Here is a 19643-nt window from a genome sequence, read left to right on the forward strand (position 1 = left end):
CTTTTAGGATCTAGGACCAAAACTTTTTATCTCACATTTCACAAAATGAACAGCAGTAAATATTATCTGGAGGAATAAAGCATGTCCCCAGATATTATACTTACTCTAGAGTGTAACATGATCAAATATAGAATACAACACTGAAATCTTCGGGCCACTTCTGATAAATAGGTTTCACTTCATAAAGTTGAAGAAACCTCTAGCTATTCTCATTGTATAACTCATTCTTCAATAGTAATACCTGGCACATGCATTCTTCCAGATCGGCATATAGAATTAGCAACTCCACAATCTGGCTCAATCAAGTCTTCAATGGAGCCTTCTTTTCACGGTCAGATATACGAGAAGGAGCATTAGAATGTGATTTGAACCGGCCTCTACCTCCTCCATCTTCCTTCTCCTGCATAACATAAACTATTTGTGAGCATCACAGGCATCAACTCTCTCTGGAACACCTAGTTTGATGACATTGGCACCAAACTACACCTCTATACATCTCAACCTTAGCTGTCCTAACTTCCGCATCCTGGGTGCTTTGGTCGATAAGACCACTCATACTTTTGTGACACAAATTCCTATTTAATTAGACTAGAAAGAAGCTAATGGCATTGCATGTTGCCTGAAGAAATGCCAAATCACCATAGGATCATGAAGCTTATACACCTGTGGATATGATGGCCAGAAGAAATAGCTCGATATGCCAGAGCTGATAACACTATTGATGGAGAGCAAATGTGAAAAGCACAAGCAGATATCCTTTACCTTTTTCTTAACAATCTGCACCACATCTTCATCCTCAAGCATTTGCGCAAGGCCACAATGCTGGGGGGAGTGCCTTGCACTAGTACCCCACACCAACACATACTTCACATCCTTAACAAGACTCCGATGTATGTGATTACAGAAATCTTCTACCGTACAACCACCTCTATCCTAAAATCATTGACAACAAAGAAGATGCATCAACACAATTAGAGAAAAGTAATGAGCAGGAAATTAACTATTGCCCTCTGTGGGGGTTCTCAAGTTACTATTTTAACACGAGACCATCTCCACCAATCTATGATCAGTGAATGAAATTTCTAGAGTAACCAAGCATGGAAAGAAAGAAAATCTTCAAGCATGATGTGCAACATAACATACAGCAGAAAGGACCACAGGATCTGTGAAGTCTGGTTGCTGGCCTTGAGGCTTTGTGTAAATTCTGACAAGACCCATCGCTTCCCACATTTTTGCAAGCAATCTGTCCAGATTCAGCTGTAGCATAAAAATAAGTGCAAAACATTAACTATATAGACAAGACAGAAAACTTTTAAAGAGCATGTCAGTATGTAGAGATCGTTTGCCAAATTCAAAAATCAGAGGTAGTGAGCCCTTATTCCAAAGCCATGCCCAAATTTGGCAAAGGAAAACAAAGTAAATCTTTTTTTTCTGTACCATCATCAAGATCAAAAACCAACTTAAAAGTATCGTGGTGACCCTGGGAAAATAAGAGTTCTTATTATTTGCAGAAGGATAAACTACAGGTAAGAGAGATGTCTCCTTGTCAAACCAAGTTTTGGAAATTCTCCAGAGCCACACAAAAGAAAAGACTTCATATACTATCATGAGCTGCAGTTAACTTTATGCGCACCCAAAATACTCAACTATGTTATTTGATCTTGGTCCCAATATATATGTTTGCAAATGTCAAAAACCGACGAATTATAATGAAAGTAGCACCTTGACACAAAATTAGATAGAGCAATGAGCTTATGGGTCACGAAAACATGCTATAGCTCATCTCATCAGCAGTCAAATGAATCTCACAAATTTTGAAATACCTTCATGTTGCAGCTGATGACAACGGAGTTTGGCTGTCGGGCTAATCTGTCTACATCATCAATACCAACAACATCTATCTTGTTGTAGACATATATGCACTTCATGTATTTACGATTGCCCTCAATAACATCAATTAGGTCATCCACTGTAGCATCTTCACGAAATAACACCTAAAAAGGTGAACAAAAAGACTATAAGGTAGGGAAACAAAGCAGAAGAAAAAAAATTCAAACTGGAGTTTTCCAATGATAAAAATCACCGCGTTCAACAATACCTCAGCATTGTGGATCTTGTATTCATGCAGAATTTGATAGCATAGCTTCTCATCCACATGTGTCAGATGCAGAGTGCTATTGAAAGAAATTCCACCAGTCTTTTTCTTCTTGAAGTATATCTGCAACCATTGCACAATTAAGTTAAGCGCTGACATTCAATCTTTTCTATCGGAAGATACACAACCAATGATCTAAGTTGCTTGGACTCTCCAAAAATGTTGTTGCACCCGTTTCGGATCCTCCAAAAATGCACTACTTCTGAAGGATCCGACACGCACCCGATGAGATTTTTGAAGAGTCCGAGCAACATAGCCAATGATGGCATGGATTTTAAATTAACACTTTAAAGACCAGGAAAAGGTCTTTTCTAGACAGAAATATTGTGAGAAAGAACATTTTCTAGCTAACTACTTAAGGACAGGAAGGAACCTAGATCTATATAATGTACCCTGCTATAAGATCATGCAATAATAATAAGGCAGGCTAGTTGTGTGAATAAGCAATTAATTATTGAGAAGATCTTCCAAACACATGTTGAAGTCTTGGTATCAGAAAAACAGATAGAGAAAAGGAGACAAATGAATATATATGTTATCAGAACTAGGACACAGAACCGCAATATGAATAATATAGCATAATGGATCACCTGAGGAGGTCTCTTGTTTAATCGCAGGCCCACCGCTTCCAGCTCCTTTGTCAATATTTGCCGATGGCCTTCACTCTGTTGTTGTATATTTAATTAAGAGTCAAGTGAATCAAGGAAAAAAGAAAGCATAAGCTAACAGAAAGTCTGGACAGAGAGATGACTTAATTCTAATTCGGTTTAACATGTAATGAAACATTGATGTTGCTCGAGATTAATGCTGGAAATAAGAATAGAAACCTAAGTGAACTCTTCTTTTATCATGTTCCATTTTTTGTTGTTTTGGTACCATGTGTGCGGTGTGCCTTCTTTTTCTGTTTCTTCTCTATACCACTGAGATCAAAGAACAATACGTACTATGTTTTTTGGGTCATATACTATTATGTTGTTTGTGATTTTTTCTGTATTGGCATGCGTAATTAATTTTTTAATAGGTGAGAGCATATATATAGGGATCATCCCCAGGAATTCACCAGCTGAGAAACAGACTGGCTTCATTTCTTTTAATTATTCGGTTCTTTTTTATGACACTTTTACCTACAATTCTGGCTGTGCAAACTCAGCCCAAGCTCGAATCTGCTACAAGGATTGAGGTGGGCTCAGAGCAGCTTAATTTAGTACAGCCTGAGCTTGGCCAGAGCTGAGGTGCAATTGTAACCAAATGAATATGACCAAAAGAGAATAAAAATAAACCCCAACAGGCACAATTATCAAAATGAATTATCATCACTTACTTTTGAAGCATCGAGAACCATTAATACAATGTCTGCTGACTTAGAAACAGCAATGACCTGTACAAAATGACTATTGTTCAGAGATTGTATTCACAATCAAGAGCGCCAGTAACTATACAAGGTACAACATACATTGTTTGTCAATTCGCTAAAGCCATCTTCAATTTACCTGCCTACCACGCCCCTTGCCTTCAGATGCACCTTCAATGATTCCCGGAAGATCAAGCAATTGAATTTTAGTATCATTGTAATGGATAATACCAGGGATGCAAGTAAGTGTTGTGAACTCATATGATGCAGCTTCAGAATGTGTTCCTGTCAACATTGTAAGGAGTGTAGACTTTCCCACACTATCAAAAAGAAAAATCAAAGAAGGTTAATAGCTTATCTGTACAAGCTTTTGAAATGTCTACACCAACGGTGAAAAGATAAAGTAAAGAACACTTATATTACATGCTTTTAAATCTCTCCTTATTTTACATGCTTTTTAAATCTCACCCTTTTATAATGACAACATGTAGGTGCTTTCCGGCTCAAACGGGCAGGGGATTTCTATTTGCTTGCAATGCCGGTTGTTAGCCTTTAGTTAGAAGTAGAAGTAGAGGGCGCCATTTTCCCCACACTTACAATGAGAATATGTGAATTTGCAAGCTCACCCAACCTATTTTAGTTTTAAAATCTCAAGTGGATGAATCAGAATTTTGAGAAGAATAATTGGAATCCATAGTCGTTATGCATTGTTGTGGATCTCAATCCAAAGGCTTTTTCTTGATCTAGCAACAAGGAGGGGGGAGTATGAAAAAGATAAAATGTGGAACCTAATAGAAATGTAGATAATGTTAATAGATTGTGCTGCATGATTTCTTTGTGTGTTCTTATAGTTTAGGGCAAGACTTAATAACAAACACCACCATAGGTCAATGTGGTGGTCCATCACAAAGCTGTTGTATAAGGGGAGGTAGAATTCCAAACCTTTTCTCTCGAGCATACCCATTACCAAAAACTATACGTCACTTTGGGATACATGCGCATAGCCAAAGTCAATTAAAAAAAAAAGAGCTCAAACTCTTTTCTTTTAGTTCCACTGAAACTTATTTGGTGTTAAATTCAAGAGTTGTTAAGCTAAATCTGAAATTACAAATCATAACATGCAAGCTTATTTATCTATTTAGATGATATTTATCTTTTAATGAAGCCCATATCTTATTAAATTTAGACAAATTTATTACCAGAAAATAAGTGTTTAACCAATATTTGTGAGCCAATTTGCTAATTGATTAATAGGTGGAAACTGGAAACTTATATACATATACTTTTCATAAGTTAATCACTTTAAAACACTTTTTTTAAAATATTGGCCAAACACAAACTACTAACAAAAGCACTTCTCCAACGAGTTAACCAAATACTAATTGCTACTCTCTTAAATCACTTTTTTTAAGAAAGCACTTCTGATAAGTACTTCTCCAAATAAGCTCATAGCTTGGCCGAACAGGCTCTAAGACACCATGGAGCAGGTAGTTCAGGCAAGTGCAGACTGAAATTGTGTGCCTCATTACCAAATAGGACCAGTTATTATGCTTAGTTTAAAACCATGCCCAGTTCTCCTCGCCTAAGAATATCAGAAAAAGGGGCACTAGTATCATAGTTAAATGATGAGGATCAACCTTCTGCTCCCATTACCAAACTGGCCGCACTTAAAATGTCACTAAAAGTCACCAAGATTCGGATTAGGTTAACACTATTTATATGGTCTCCCATGCCAAATCTCATGTCAAAGGGCACCAGCATCTTAAGTTACTAACGTTCAATATATCAAGACCAAGGAAGGAAATCAAAATAAGAAGTAATCAAAAGCAATTAATGATTCAATTACATAATCTATCAGAACTATGAGTATATCAAATGCTTTGTAAACTGTTCTGCCTGATGACAATTAAACTTTTATGACTGGCCAAAAATGAAATGATAAACCTTGGAAATCCTATCAGTGCAACACGTCCATGGCCAAATTTCGTAACTTCAAAACCTTCTCCAGCACCACTAGAACCCTGTTTCAGATACATAATCAGGAAGTTATTGCTTGGTCTATCAGAAAAAACAAGAACACGAGAAAAGGTGGTCACCAGTGGAAAAAATAATGAGTACAGCGCAACTATTTTTGTTGATATGATAATATAGGACACAATTATATCATGGGAACTCCATGAGACTAAGATAACAGGAAATTGACCCCTCCCAATTAACAGTTGAAATACCAAAAAGACATACTTTGGGGGGCTCTAACAATTGTGTCCTCAGCTTTGCTATCTTAGCCTTCAGCTGACCCAAATGATATTCTGCATGACAGTTGAAGTCAATTATTAAGCTTCTGAAGAAAATATTTGGGGAGAAGTTCAATAAACAAAGAGGAGTTCACAAAAGATCCTCAATCACAAAGGAATTAAGAGCATAAGAATGGATCTCCAAGGGACTCCAAGAAATGTAACAAATAATTTTCTTTTGAGTACAAGTTATATGCATTGTCGGTGTAAAAAAAATATTTGCACAATCATGTAACTTAGAAGGCAACGACAGGTGCTTCTTGATACAAATATCAATTTATAACCTTAAAGAAATAGAAAGCAACCTTCTATAATAGGTAAATATATACTTGTGACTCCCCTAACGGAAGCAAGTGATGAGGACAGGTCAAGCAGGATGGGCAGGCTTCTAGGTTGGCATGCTTCGGAAGATAAGGTGCACATTACACAGAGAGGAAAGTGAAGAGTTTTATAAAGCATAAATCAAGTTCACATGGTACACGCACTTTTGGGGCTTGATGTGGCGTAGCCCAAACAGACAAATTTGTGCCGCCCTAGGCCCATAACGGACAATAAGTGCCATTGAACCGGCTAGTGTAAGAAAATCTATACATTGTCCTAGCATACAGCTTAAGCTCTTGTCTTCTATATATTAGATGAAAAAGTAACAAATAGTTGAGTCACAAACAAATATAATCCTGTGCTAAATGGCAAAGGGTGATCTCTTTTGACAAGTTCCTGCTTTGAAATCTCGTTTCTGAATTTTGAATATCCAGTGGTGCCCCAATGAAAAAGATGGTGTCCTTTGTAGGACTAAAACCCTATAGTTCTAATCTACCAATGTTGAACAGACTCTTAGTAGACTTTCTGAGTGTCTATGTTGATTAATGTGCACTAAGACTGAGAGGCAATGAAGATTCATTGACGGTGATGCCTACTGGGGATTCAGTAACAGTAATACCAGTTCTTGTCTGAGTTATAGCTTAAACTCAAAGTGAAACAAACATTCTAAGTCAGTAGTATAAGACACAACCTATATGTAGGCATAAAGGCTTTAGTGATGTGACTATGGAAGTTACCAGTTGCTTTATTTTTCTGGGTACGAGCCATCTCGGCTTCAATTTCCTTGATCCTCTCTACAATCCCCATGGTTCTTTAGTTTATCTGCATAAAATATATAGAAGAGAAAAGATCAAGTTCAGTTCAACAAACAGTCCCATGACAAAGGTGATGCTCAAGAAAAGTACACGCAACCAAACATGAAACAACTAATCTTTGAAGAAAAGAAAGAGAGTTGCAGTAAAAAGACCGACAAGCAGAACAAGGAAGCCAGAGACACAGGGACCAAGTTAGATATCATATATTTTGACAATGACCCATAGGTCGTCCGTGTCACATGTATAATGTATTTAAAAAATGGAACTAATACAGAAGAAAATGCTATGAGAAATGGTTGTCTGTGCTATAATGAGCTATAATTATAAGCAGTAAAAGTTAAAAAAAAATCCAAGGACATGGGTTGGGAATTAAATGGGACTCGTTATGTTTTAACTTCCATTTCAAACCACCATATAGAAAATGTTCGAAAACGAGGAGTGAGCATAAATTGGATAAACATGCCACACAAATAGATAAAATAAATCAAACAATAGGCAATAGTATTGGAGTATCAAACTGTGAGGCCACTCTAGACTCCAGTAGATATAGATTGGAAAAATTGGGGGCAAGTAACAGCAGAAATTAACCAATACTTGAACAAAAATGAGGCGTGCAATTAATACTCTTCATACTCAAATGTTAACTAGCAAATAAACTAAACATACTAACATTAACCTACGGGCTCATTGAGATATACCGATTCGATTTGACCTCTTTTTTTTCAATAAATCCCACTTAGCTAGAGAAGCTCAATTCAGAATACGAGACGGTATGTTTAAGTAAATGCGTGATTCAGCAGAATATTTAACAAAGAGAAACAATAGGAATGGAATTGTGCATAAATTGAACAGTTTTATAAACTTAAACAGCTCTTACTTCTAACCACGCAGCTCAACTGAGATTCCGGCAGCCGGCCACTGGATTCTGCTTCTCCGCCGATAAAGTGAGTTGGAAGCAAAAGATAGCAGAAGAAGAGCAGCCGTTCGCCGACGAGGAAGAGGGTTCAGAATGAAGATTGCCTCAACTTGGAGCCCTCATTTTTAATTTTAACTTTATACACTTCTATTTCGTGACGGTAAGAAATACTCCATTTACATAATTATTTCATTTATTCAAAAAAAATAAAAAATACAGACAAATTAATTGATAATCTAGTAATGATAGTAATTGACGTTGTTGTGTATTATTAAAAAAAAAAAAACTTACATATTAGAGTGGTTTGATTCACGGATTAAATTATTTCAAAATTATAATCCTTAAACTAATTTTATCCCTAGGTCATTTAGAATTAAATTTGAAATAAAATTTATATATAAGTATTTGATAACGATGTATAAGTTTTACCCCATTTTTAATTTTGAGATATTCCATGTTATCTCGTGTAACAAGCAAATACAACATGTAAATTGTATATCCCAAAAATATACCATGCATATACATACTGGTATTTTATAAATATTTTTTTCTAAATATGTATGAAATACTATTATTTATTTATATATATATATATATATATATATATATATATATATATATAGATAGATAGATAAGTGGTAAAATTGTATATCCCAAACAATAATTTATAACTTCACATCACCTTACGATTTCTAGTTTGTTATATACTCCCTTTGCAAAACTTAAGTGCATATATCTAATAAACGTATGATGAAATCTGTTAGCTCTTTACAATTTGTTCTTCTCCTATTCATGCACATTTGAGTTTTGAAAGATATACCAATGATCCATCTTATAAAAGAGCAGCGATGAATTTATTATATTGTGTAAGATCTGAGCACACACTGGATATATTGTTGTAGTGACTTGGGGATGAGACTTCATCATTGAGAGTCTGGACATCCATTATAACTGATTTTAAAAACTAGGTTGCTATACTAAGATAAAGTTGTTATCATTATCATTTTCCTATATCAGTGTTGCTGGAATATCCCATTTTAACACACAAACACCAATCTTCTTTCTCAAGTTCCCTGTACACAAATCCACCATACTTTTATTTGCAGATCTGATTGTCAATACTCATCTTTCCTTTGCTATCCAAGAAGATTTGCAGGTAGCTAGCCGCTTGCTCTGTTGGAATAAACCTTAGGATGTACAACAACTCTGTTATTTCTCCCTTTCAAGTATGGGTTCAATGGAGCTTTATTTAAAGAACAGTAACCACCACTTTGACTGATGCAGACGCGGCAGTGCAATAGTTGATGGAGATGTACCCAGTATCTTGTTACATATGTCAAACGAATTGGAAAGCAAATCTTTTGGCATGGTAGATCAAATCAAACTCTGCCTTGGTCGGCTGTATAAATCTTTACTGCTTTATTCAAGGTCAACCCATGTCACATGGTAGACCAAATCGCTGCTTTAAAAAGTTGGGGGCTGTACCACCAAGAATTCACGGGCATTGGATACCGGGCGGGAAATGTGAGCTGGGATATCAAATTAAAAATATGCTGGCTGGGATATGACCAACTAGAACAATCTAAGCAGGAATAGCAGTCTTACTAGCTGTCTTCTGATGTGGGAAGGAAAACAAAATTGCTCTCAACTTCGCGACCTTGAATTAAAAGCTACCAAGGTGTGTACAAAAGGTTGAATCACACAAAAAGTAGCATTAGCACATGAAATATAATGGTTAGTGAACTGTCTGCCAATCACCATCGGGCTTATTCCAAAAAAAACAAACCTTTTTATGATGTTGAAATTACAGGAATCCAGACCTAGCTTCATTTACACTTCTATCACTACTACTATGTCCACTTGACTTGCATGCACTGAGAACTGGTGGGATCTGACCTTGCATATCAGCAAGCTCTCTCACACGCGAGAGAATTGCAGCAGGGATCGGAACTGAAGCTTGTTTCCGGGAATTCAGAATCTGCACCATCACAAATATTAAGTTAAAGAAGGATACTACGATCAGTCCCATAGTTTCCACAAAAAAAAGGAGGTGGGGGGGGGGGGGGGGTGATGCTCAGCTAAGTTGCTCAAACTCAGGTTTAGGTGTCCGATACAGGTGTGGATCTAGAGGTCGGATCCTCTATGATCTAAATTTTATGATTCGGGGATACGGATTCATGTTGGATACGGGTGCGGGGATTTAGCTTAAAATAATTCAAATATCTAAAAACAGAGTTATTAAACCTAAATTATGAGGAAAACTTGAGGAGAATATTGATGCAAAGGAGAATCTAGAAGGAGTAGAAAGGAAAGGGAGTGACAATAGAAATTGATAAGGTTATTCCATTTTCTTCAATTTCACCTTAGTTTTTGTTTTGATTACAGAAATCATTGAAGCTTTCCAGAATTTCTCCCTATAATTTGGTCAAAGTAGCCAAAACTGGCCGACCAGATCGGGTACGGATCCCACACCCACGTCGTCTCGACATTGTGCGGCACCAAAAGTGAAGAGTCCGAGCAACTTAGATGTTCAGACTGTTGACAAATACAGAAACAATGCCTACCACACCCCCCCCCCCCCCCCCCCCTTTCTGTGCCTGTACAAAATTAGTGAAAAGAACTTTCTAGTACGAGACAAAAACATGTTTATAATATCACACAGTAAATCACCACTTTCTACTGAAACAGAGTGAATGTATGAAGCCGTCTTATAGTTGAAAGAAGTCCTTGATAAAATCATCAACAACAATGAAACAACATGCATAATAATAATTCAAATAATGCTAACCCCTTTTTCTGCAGGCAACTGCACAAAACTAGCTTTCAGCAGATTTCTCCACTTGTCCTGCAAATACATAGATAATTTGCAGCATTACATCACATGTACAAAAAACAGTCCCAAACTAATTTATTCCCAATGAATTCCAATTACTAGATTCTATTAAATCGACAAGCCAATACCAACCTTCAGGTCCACCGAAGTTCGATAAGGGCAAGATGAAAAAGCAAGCCGTTTTATCTCAGACCATCTACCAGCACCATACCTGGCTACACCTTCCACTAGCTTAACAACCTCATTGATAGTCCAAGGTCGATGATGTTTTCTCCTCATTCCTCCTTTTTGGGTGGGTACAGTCACCACATTATCATCTGAATTGTCCTCAGAGCAGTCATTCACCTCTATGTCATTCTCTAGCTCAACAATTTTCATCCCACTGTAATGTTCATCCTTTTCACAAGCAGCAATAAGCTAGAAAACAAAAGGAGTTCCACAAAATATCATCATCAATTTGAGAGGGAGAAAAGGAAAATAGAGAGTGACCAACAAAAAAAAAGGAGGATGATTCATTTGGGTTAAAGGGAGCAATATTTGACTCAAGAAATATTGTAGTGATTTGAAAAAATCAAGCGCACACAGAATTCAAAGGCAAATAGTAGAAAAGGGAAGTTCTATTTACAGGCTGTTGAGTCCATCCAGGAGATGAGCTGGTCTTGATCAGGTCATTATTTCTCTTATCATCTTCTTGTGGCCCAGATATGTCAAAAGCACTCCTTACTTGTCTGGTCGCCGTGTCCATTCCACTGGGCTGAAGTTTCTGCAATATTCAACTTGAAGTGCATCAATAACCCAGAGGAACAAAAATAATGTTTCCATCAGCCATAGTAGTACATGACATTAAAGCTGAAATTCAAAGTCTAAAAACCACGTAATTTAATTCAAAAGATCAATGATTCAACTTGATATAGATAGGCATAATGAATTCATTGAGAAACACACACACTCTGACATGTACATAGTACGTTGGAAATACAAACAGAGAATCATCTGACAAATGCAGTTCAAACTGAAATTAAATAATCTATGCAAGGAAGAAGAGTATAGCAAAATTGCAAGTGATACAAGAAGCCCAAAAGTTTCATTCACATTGATAAGGAGTGCAAGTCATGTCTATATACGGGGTTTTATACTCAGAAACAATTATAAATTATAAGTCCCAATATACAAATACATGCTAGGAATGAGCCATGTAAGCATTTATAAGTCTATATTTAAGATATTTAAATTACCAAAAGAGGCATGAAGTTCTCACGCGGACGGCTCCTTCGAATCCGAGAAACAAATGGAATTTGAACCCCAGAACCTCCCAGAGAATCTTGCCTGGTGACCAGAGGTCTCGCATTTGACCTCACATTTTTGGTGGGCCTTAAATGAGTTTCTGGACATGCAAATTGGTATCTGGAGATTTTATCTGGCGATGCTAACTTTTCACTGGTTTCCCTAGATTCTATTTCTGAAAGCTCTTCAATATATCTTTTTGTTGGTTTGCGAGCTCTTTTGGCTGTTATCTGCTCTGTGTTCAAATCTTTAGTAACATTACAACTTTCAAAGGCTGAACTGGAAACATCTGCCCCAGAAAGATCAGAATCGTCATTTATTCTGTTATCATGATCACTTAATGACCCTCTAGAGTTTGAATTTGCCACTCCATCTTCAGAATCTGCAGAAATTCTGCTCTTTACACGATGACATATTTGTTCTTCACCTTTTTTCACCACTACATTATCTCTTATTATGAAAGTAGTGCATGAAAAATCACATGAATTGGTCAGACCCATGGTAATCCTCCTCTTAAGCCACTGTTTATCCTTGACGGAAGTTTCCCTTCCAAAAGTTGCTTTAAAAGTTTCCTGAAGTTCTTTAACTGGTAGATCATCTAAACATATCTTTCCCTCCAACTTTGAAAAGTCTGGCTTCCAACTAGAACCAGCAGCAGAAGTTGATGGTGTATCCTCATTTGGTGCATCCTGGGAATAGGAGCATACATCAGTCCTCACAGATTGGTCAACATTGCTGAGTTCTGAGAGAGGAGCCAATCCCATGAACAGCCACCTGGAAGTTTATTCCAGTTTAAATCAGTCAAAGACGACTAATAAGTCGCAATACAGTCACTACTAACATTAGTAGAAGCAAAACGAAGTATACAAAAACCATAATATACTTCTTTTGATTCTCTAATGTCGCACAAAAGAGAAACACTAAACAAGATACAACAACTAACTCTAATAGGTGAATGATTCAAAATCAAACAATTACAGTTGACCACAAAGAAAAAATTTGTTAGACACAGTAACATGACAAATAAGTTGAGCCAAACTAGTTTATTCCAACGATATGAATCCTCTGAATCAATTCCACTCAATTCAGGCTCATGTCAGTCAATGTAAAGCACTCCTAGGTGAGTAGCAACATATTGTTCCTTCACAGCAACCCTCCTCCTATTTTTTAAACTGCTGTAACTATCTTTAATATGATAGTCAGCATACTGAAACTCCCTCCTCTATCTAACACAACATCTCATACTAAAAAATCACTCTCTACATCTTTTTGTTCTATTTTATATGGTACTCTATCCATTTCAATTTATTCCGAACGTCAGATTCTAAACTTGGAAACAGTTTAACATTTAACTTATCATTTTACCTTTAATGGCATACTTTTATAACCACATAAATGTTATAGCATGTTTAAGACTAAAAGATCAAAATATCGTCCTCCTTTTCTAACTCCATGCCCAGTCAAATACCACCACACAAAAAATGAGAGAAAGGAAGTAAGAAAAAGGCCCTAGATCAAGGAGATGTAGAAAGCAAAGCTGAAGAGTGCAACTTACATACCTTTTCAGGAGCATCTATTTTTCCCAAGTCGGGCACTGGGTCAACTAACACATTTGACTTTTCTGCACCAACAACAGGATATTCAGACTCTAATTTATCAGAAAATAATTCTCATTGAGGAAAGGCCAAAAAGAACCACCCTTTAAATAGTCACAAATTAATTTGAAGACAAGTGAATTATTTAAAATCAAGTTCTAAACCTTCTGTAACTTGAAATGAATTTCTCTCAAGAAGGTATCCTTCAGTTATGCAGGATTTTGAAATCTGTCTGGTATCTGGAACAAGCTTGGATTCACACTTATCATCTTCAAGCAAGTCCTCAACCACCATAATTTCATCCTGAGTTGCCGGGACTAATCTCCCATCGCCATCAACCTACACAATTGTAATGACCATCAATTACTCTCTAAAACTACACCAAACTTGGTTCTCCGGCTACAAGTTGAATGTGTGATTTACCTTTACAACTTGGGAAAAAAGTTCTAGAAGGAAATTTGGAGGAAAAATATAATCCTCCTAATAGAATTCTAACAAATATTGACCCAAGTATGGTATTACACTTAAAAGCCACTGCGAGTTGTAAAATAGGACCAATTGAAAAAAAAACATTTATGAGGAGAAGAAATGTCAACCACAAAAAAAAAGGTAACATAGAAGGCAGTGTAGAAAGAAAACACCTTTCTAGAACTACCTTTCTGAAAAATCCAAAACTTGTATTTATTTCCGACAAGATTGAGGATGACCCCAGACCCTTACAAAAAGAAAATATTTTTTTGTTGCCACAAAATAGGGGGAGATAATCAAAAGGGCGATGGTGATGCTAATTAATTCCTCCATCCCAATTTAAGTGTCTACCTTTCCTTTTTGGTATGTCCCAAAAGTGTGCCTGTTTCTATAATCATTTCTATATTTAGTAAGTTTCCAGTTCCAACATGGCAAGTTTAAGACCACAAGATTTACAGGACTACACACATCTTTTAATTTAAGACCACAAGATTCAAAAGTCTCCCCCTTTATTTCTTAAAACTTTGTGCCTAGTTAAACTGAGACACTCAAATTGGGATGGAGGGAGTACTACATAGAGTGAGCTCAAGGGATACTTCTTTCTAATTAGTCTTAACCTAGAGCTATTCGCTGAACTTATGATCTAAGAACAAGGGAGCTAACATCAACGCTCTAGGTAATCACCTAAAATTTTCTCAAGTAACTATCTCAACCATCACCACCCCCTTCCCATTTGAGAAGTACAATAAAATTGTCTTTCAACTCTCTTTGCCTACGGATTTAGCCTTTAGCTGCTTTTCTATCCTTCTTTCATTTTTTTTGAGAATTAGTACTTACCTTCTTTCATTTTTTTATCAATATAGAAGCAAATGATTCATATCAATATTTTAAAAAAATAACTTTCTTCCATTATTTGGCCGAATGGAGAATAAAGATGGAAGATAGAAAAATGATCAGGTTATTAACAAAGAAGCTCCCTCAAAACTGTAAGTAAAACATTTGTTCCATGTTGAGGAAGCAAATTATTCTCCTACCATTCGCTGATCACTAGCAACTCGGATCTTTCCATAAAGTACAGAAAATTAACACAAGCATATACCCTAGTATTATGTTTACAAACTATAAATAAAACATAAGCCCTTATGGTGCTAGACCGATAAAATGACAAATTTCAATTACTGTATTCACAAGTCATACCCGGACAAGCTGGTAAACAATAGGATGAGCAATCTCCTTCTCCAAAGCCCTGATTGTGCTTGTTACCGGAACAGCACAATCCTCAATTTTGGGTTCACTTGCCTCCATTGCAAATGCATAATATGTAACTGGAATTTCTGAAACACACACATTTGACAATTTACAACAACAACATACCCAATTAAATACCACAAGTGTGATCTGGCGAGGTTAAAGTGTGTGCAAACCTTAGCTTTACCTGGTGGAATTAAAGAGGCTGTGTTTCAGAAGGAGCTTACACAAATTTGACTATTTGAGAGAGAGAATTCAATAACTATGCGTCTAAAAATCAAAACCTAGGGTGCATGCAGAACAAAAATCCACCCAATTACAGCAATATCGGAAGAATAATTAATAAACGTCTATAAAACTCAATCAAAACTTTTAACTAAATCTAATCAGAATCAACAAATACTGGAATTGAATTTGAACTCACCATAAGGGAATTCCACAAGAACAGTCACATCATTCTTCCCAGCTGAAATTCAAAATTTTGATAACAGTGCCAATTGGAAAGAAAAAAAAATGAGGGAGAGATGCGTGAATCGAAGAGCCAAAAATGATTGTATAAAAATCGAATCAAGAAATATATATAGATAGATATATATATATATTTAGTGATTCGGGAGAGAGAAATGGTTATTGGAATCAAGAAATAAACTGAAGTATTTTTCTTGCTTTGGGAAATTGCTTTTCCAGTACGCTCAAAAAGTTGCGGAACCGAAATTTTTTTGTGAGGAAAGAAAGTGTGACGCCTAAGAGCGCGTGAAGTCCGACTTTATGAAATGGCACTCCGCTAACTCCTGAGGCAATTGGGCTTTATAATTATTGTTGGGCTTAAAGACATGCACCTACCTAGTGAGCAGTGACGTTTAAACTTGGATGTGTCAGCAAAAATTAAAGACCACTCATAATATGTTTGGTTAGATGGGCAATTTTAATCGAAATCATATATTTATATAAAGGAAAATTCTAGGTCCACCTACGTGATATCATCACAAGCAAGAATTTCCTTCGAAATTTATTTATTTTCAAAATACCCTTTTCCTTTCATTAAAGATGTAATTTTTATGAAAAGTTTTGACTTTTATGAAGAGTTGCGACTTTTATGAAAGATTGTAACCTTTCTGAAGTGTTGTGACATTTTCGATAAGGCACAATAAACATTTGTTCACACTACCTTTTTTGTCTATAAATAAAGAAAATTCCTCTCATTTTAAAACAACGAAAATTCTTAACTTCTTCTACTTCTTTTACACAATTAAATATTCGTGTACTTTGTTCATGTTGAGTGGCTCATTGACACCATTAGTTTTGTATCAATACACTTGTAAATAGAATCATTTCATCTTGAAAGGATCTATTTCTTTAAACCTCGAATATTAGAGGAGGATAATTTTCTTAAGGGAACATTGTTTTAGTGGCAACATTAGTCGCTACTAATACATAAAATAATTGCCACTAAAAGACTGTTTTAGTGGCAACATTAGTCGTTGCTAATAACTATAATAGTCGCCACTAAAAGACTGTTTTAGTGGCAACATTAGTCGCTACTAATGCCTATAATTGTCGCCACTAAAAGTGTGTTTTAGTGGCAACATTAGTCGCTGATAATACCTAGAATAGTTGCCACTAAAAGACTGTTTTAGTGGCAACATTAGTCGCTACTAATGCCTATAATTGTTGCCACTAAAAGTGTCTTTTAGTGGCAACATTAGTCGCTGATAATACCTAGAATAGTTGCCACTAAAAGACTATTTTAGTGGCAACATGAGTCGCTGCTAATAACCTAATAGTCGCCACTAAAAGACTATTTATGTCAACATTAGTTGCTGCTAATACCTATAATAGTGGCCACTAAAAGAATATTTTAGTGGCAATTTTAGTCGCTGCTAACACCTATAATTGTAGCCACTAAAAGTGTGTTTTAGTGGCAACATTAGTCGCTGCTAATGCTTATAATAATCGCCACTAAAAGTATGTGTTAGTGGCAACTTTAGTTGCTGCTAAAACATAAATTAGTCGCCACTAAAAGACCTGTTTAGTGGCAACATTAATTGCGGCTAATGCATTTAGGAGGGGAAATAGTCCATGTATTAGGTATAATATTATTTAGTACTATGTTTGGTAGGAATTTTGGGCCTATGTATAACTAATCCATGGATTAGTTATACACCCTAGTTGGTATTATAGGATGCATAACTAATACCTTCCATTTGATGGTATTAGTAATGCATAGGATTTAATACCATGGGATTAGTCTATATAAAGACAAAAATATCCCTCAAATCCTTTTCATCATTTTAATTATTTTTTTTATTTTATATTTTATATTTGTACTAGTAAATTTATTTAAATAAATTAGCTTACAAATTTTATTATTTAGAGAGAGTTGTTTGTTGCTAAATAAATCTAATACAAATAAAAAAAAAAATCCAATACAAGTCCATACAATATTTGAAATACGAATTGTTTAATATTTACTAATTGAAATATAAATATATCACCGTATGATATTTGTATTAACTCACTTAAAAGACTGTAAATGTATGCATCGACCATTTCTACATTTTCTTTCATAATCTACTAGATATATAGAAGCTATATTTGAGACCTACCATAGCAACGTATGAATAGATAAGAGTGTGTATATGTTTATACGATGGCAGAACAACATATATTCTTTAGCATATGTTGTTATTATATATATATACTAGATATAGGATCCCGTGCCAGCACGGGACCCAATATATATAATTTTTTTATTTTAATTTATGTCATATTATGGAATTTGAGAAGTTATTGAAATTTTTATATGATTTTAAAAATATTTTAAATTTTTAGCTATTGTGATTTGTAGTATTTTTTTTTAACATAATTTTGAAAATAATATTTATTACTCTGTTTGTTCTAATTTATATGGCACACGCAAAATTTCAAATATTAACCCTTTTTTATATGTCTCTTTAATATATTAAGTTGTTAATTATTGTATTTTATAGTACATTTTGAACCTAATTTTTTAATAATATATGTTATTTGCCATGTCCTAATTTATGTGGCATTAATTGATAGATTTGTTGGAGTCGAGAGATTTATTATGTTAATTATTGTAATTTATAGTTTCTTTTTCGTCAATTTCAAACAATATATGTTGTTAATTGATAGAATACTTTTAACGTAATTTAAAAAAAAAAATATGTGTGACTGTCTATGTCCCAATTTATGTGACACATGTAAAGTTTTAACAATTAACCAAAATTTTAATACATTTTTAAAAAAAATTTAAGTCGTTAAATTTTAAGTAATTTAAATTGTTGTATTATTTATTACAATTTATAATGCTTTTAAAGTAGTTTAAATATTGTACTTTTATTATGATTTATAACACTTTTTTTTTAATTTATGTCATATTATGGAATTTGAGAAGTTATTGAATTTTTTATATGATTTTAAAAATATTTTAAATTGTTAGCTATAGTGATTTGTTGTACTTTTTTTTAACATAATTTTGAAAATAATATTTATTACTCTATTTGTTCTAATTTATGTGACAAATACAGAATTTCAAATATTAACCCTTTTTTATATGTCTCTTTAATATATTAAGTTGTTAATTATTGTATTTTTTAGTACATTTTGAACCTAATTTTTTAATAATATATGTTATTTGCCATGTCCCAATTTATGTGGCATTAATTGATAGATTTGTTGGAGTCGAGAGATTTATTTTGTTAATTATTGTAATTTATAGTTTCTTTTTCGTCAATTTCAAACAATATATGTTGTTAATTGATAGAATTTTTGGAGTGGACTATTTTTTTATTAATTATTGTGATTTATTGTTTCTTTTTCGTCAATTTCAAACAATATATGTTTATTATATAATCCATTTTATGTGGTACCAATAGAATCTAGAGAGTCAATTAAAATTTTTATATAAGTTTTAAATAATTAAGTTGTTAATTATTGTAATGTATAGTATCACTTATATTATTTTTAAATATATTTAAATATTATATCTTAGGTTTTTTATCCTAATTTATATGGCATTGATAGAATTTAAAGTGTGAAATAATTGTTAATTATTGTAATAGATAATATGGAGTATTTAAGTCATTTATAGTATAGTAATTAATATATAATATGTAGTATTTAAGTGGAAGGTGGTGGGCCCCACTTAAATAGTTTGATAAATATATTGGATATTAGTAGTGATTTATAGTATAGTACTCCCTCCGTCCCTTTTTAGTTGTCCACTTTAGAAATGACACACAGATTAAGGCAACAATGATTAGCACAGTGAAGTTACAATTTTACCCTTATGACAACTTTTCACTTCAAAATTACAACCACTTATTTGAATTCAAGTGAA

At 34.5% G+C, this 19643-nt stretch overlaps 1 protein-coding gene and 1 pseudogene across 2 annotated transcripts; both read right to left on the reverse strand.

Moving 5' to 3' along the window:
• Positions 1–14: 14 nt before the first annotated feature.
• LOC125820719 (developmentally-regulated G-protein 1) lies at positions 15–7982 on the reverse strand. Its single transcript, XM_049500141.1, has 12 exons — positions 7814–7982; positions 6859–6943; positions 5748–5815; positions 5451–5527; positions 3646–3826; positions 3477–3533; positions 2746–2820; positions 2099–2218; positions 1824–1994; positions 1144–1257; positions 763–933; positions 15–400 (listed from the first exon to the last, which is right to left on the reverse strand). Exons 2-12 carry the CDS (start codon positions 6926–6928, stop codon positions 302–304), a joined length of 1203 nt encoding a protein of 400 aa, XP_049356098.1. The 5' UTR covers positions 6929–6943; positions 7814–7982; the 3' UTR covers positions 15–301.
• Positions 7983–9473: 1491 nt separating this feature from the next.
• LOC125820674 (uncharacterized) lies at positions 9474–15872 on the reverse strand (annotated as a pseudogene). The gene is made up of 9 exons (XR_007442544.1): positions 15705–15872; positions 15230–15366; positions 13729–13903; positions 13529–13590; positions 11921–12743; positions 11311–11448; positions 10818–11102; positions 10641–10697; positions 9474–9830 (listed from the first exon to the last, which is right to left on the reverse strand). The product of XR_007442544.1 is annotated as an uncharacterized LOC125820674 (transcript).
• Between the last annotated feature and the right edge of the window lie 3771 nt (positions 15873–19643).

The sequence above is a fragment of the Solanum verrucosum genome, unplaced genomic scaffold (genome assembly GCF_900185275.1).
Source record: "Solanum verrucosum unplaced genomic scaffold, falcon-dt-bn FXZP01000117.1, whole genome shotgun sequence".
Classification (NCBI taxonomy): domain Eukaryota; kingdom Viridiplantae; phylum Streptophyta; class Magnoliopsida; order Solanales; family Solanaceae; genus Solanum; species Solanum verrucosum.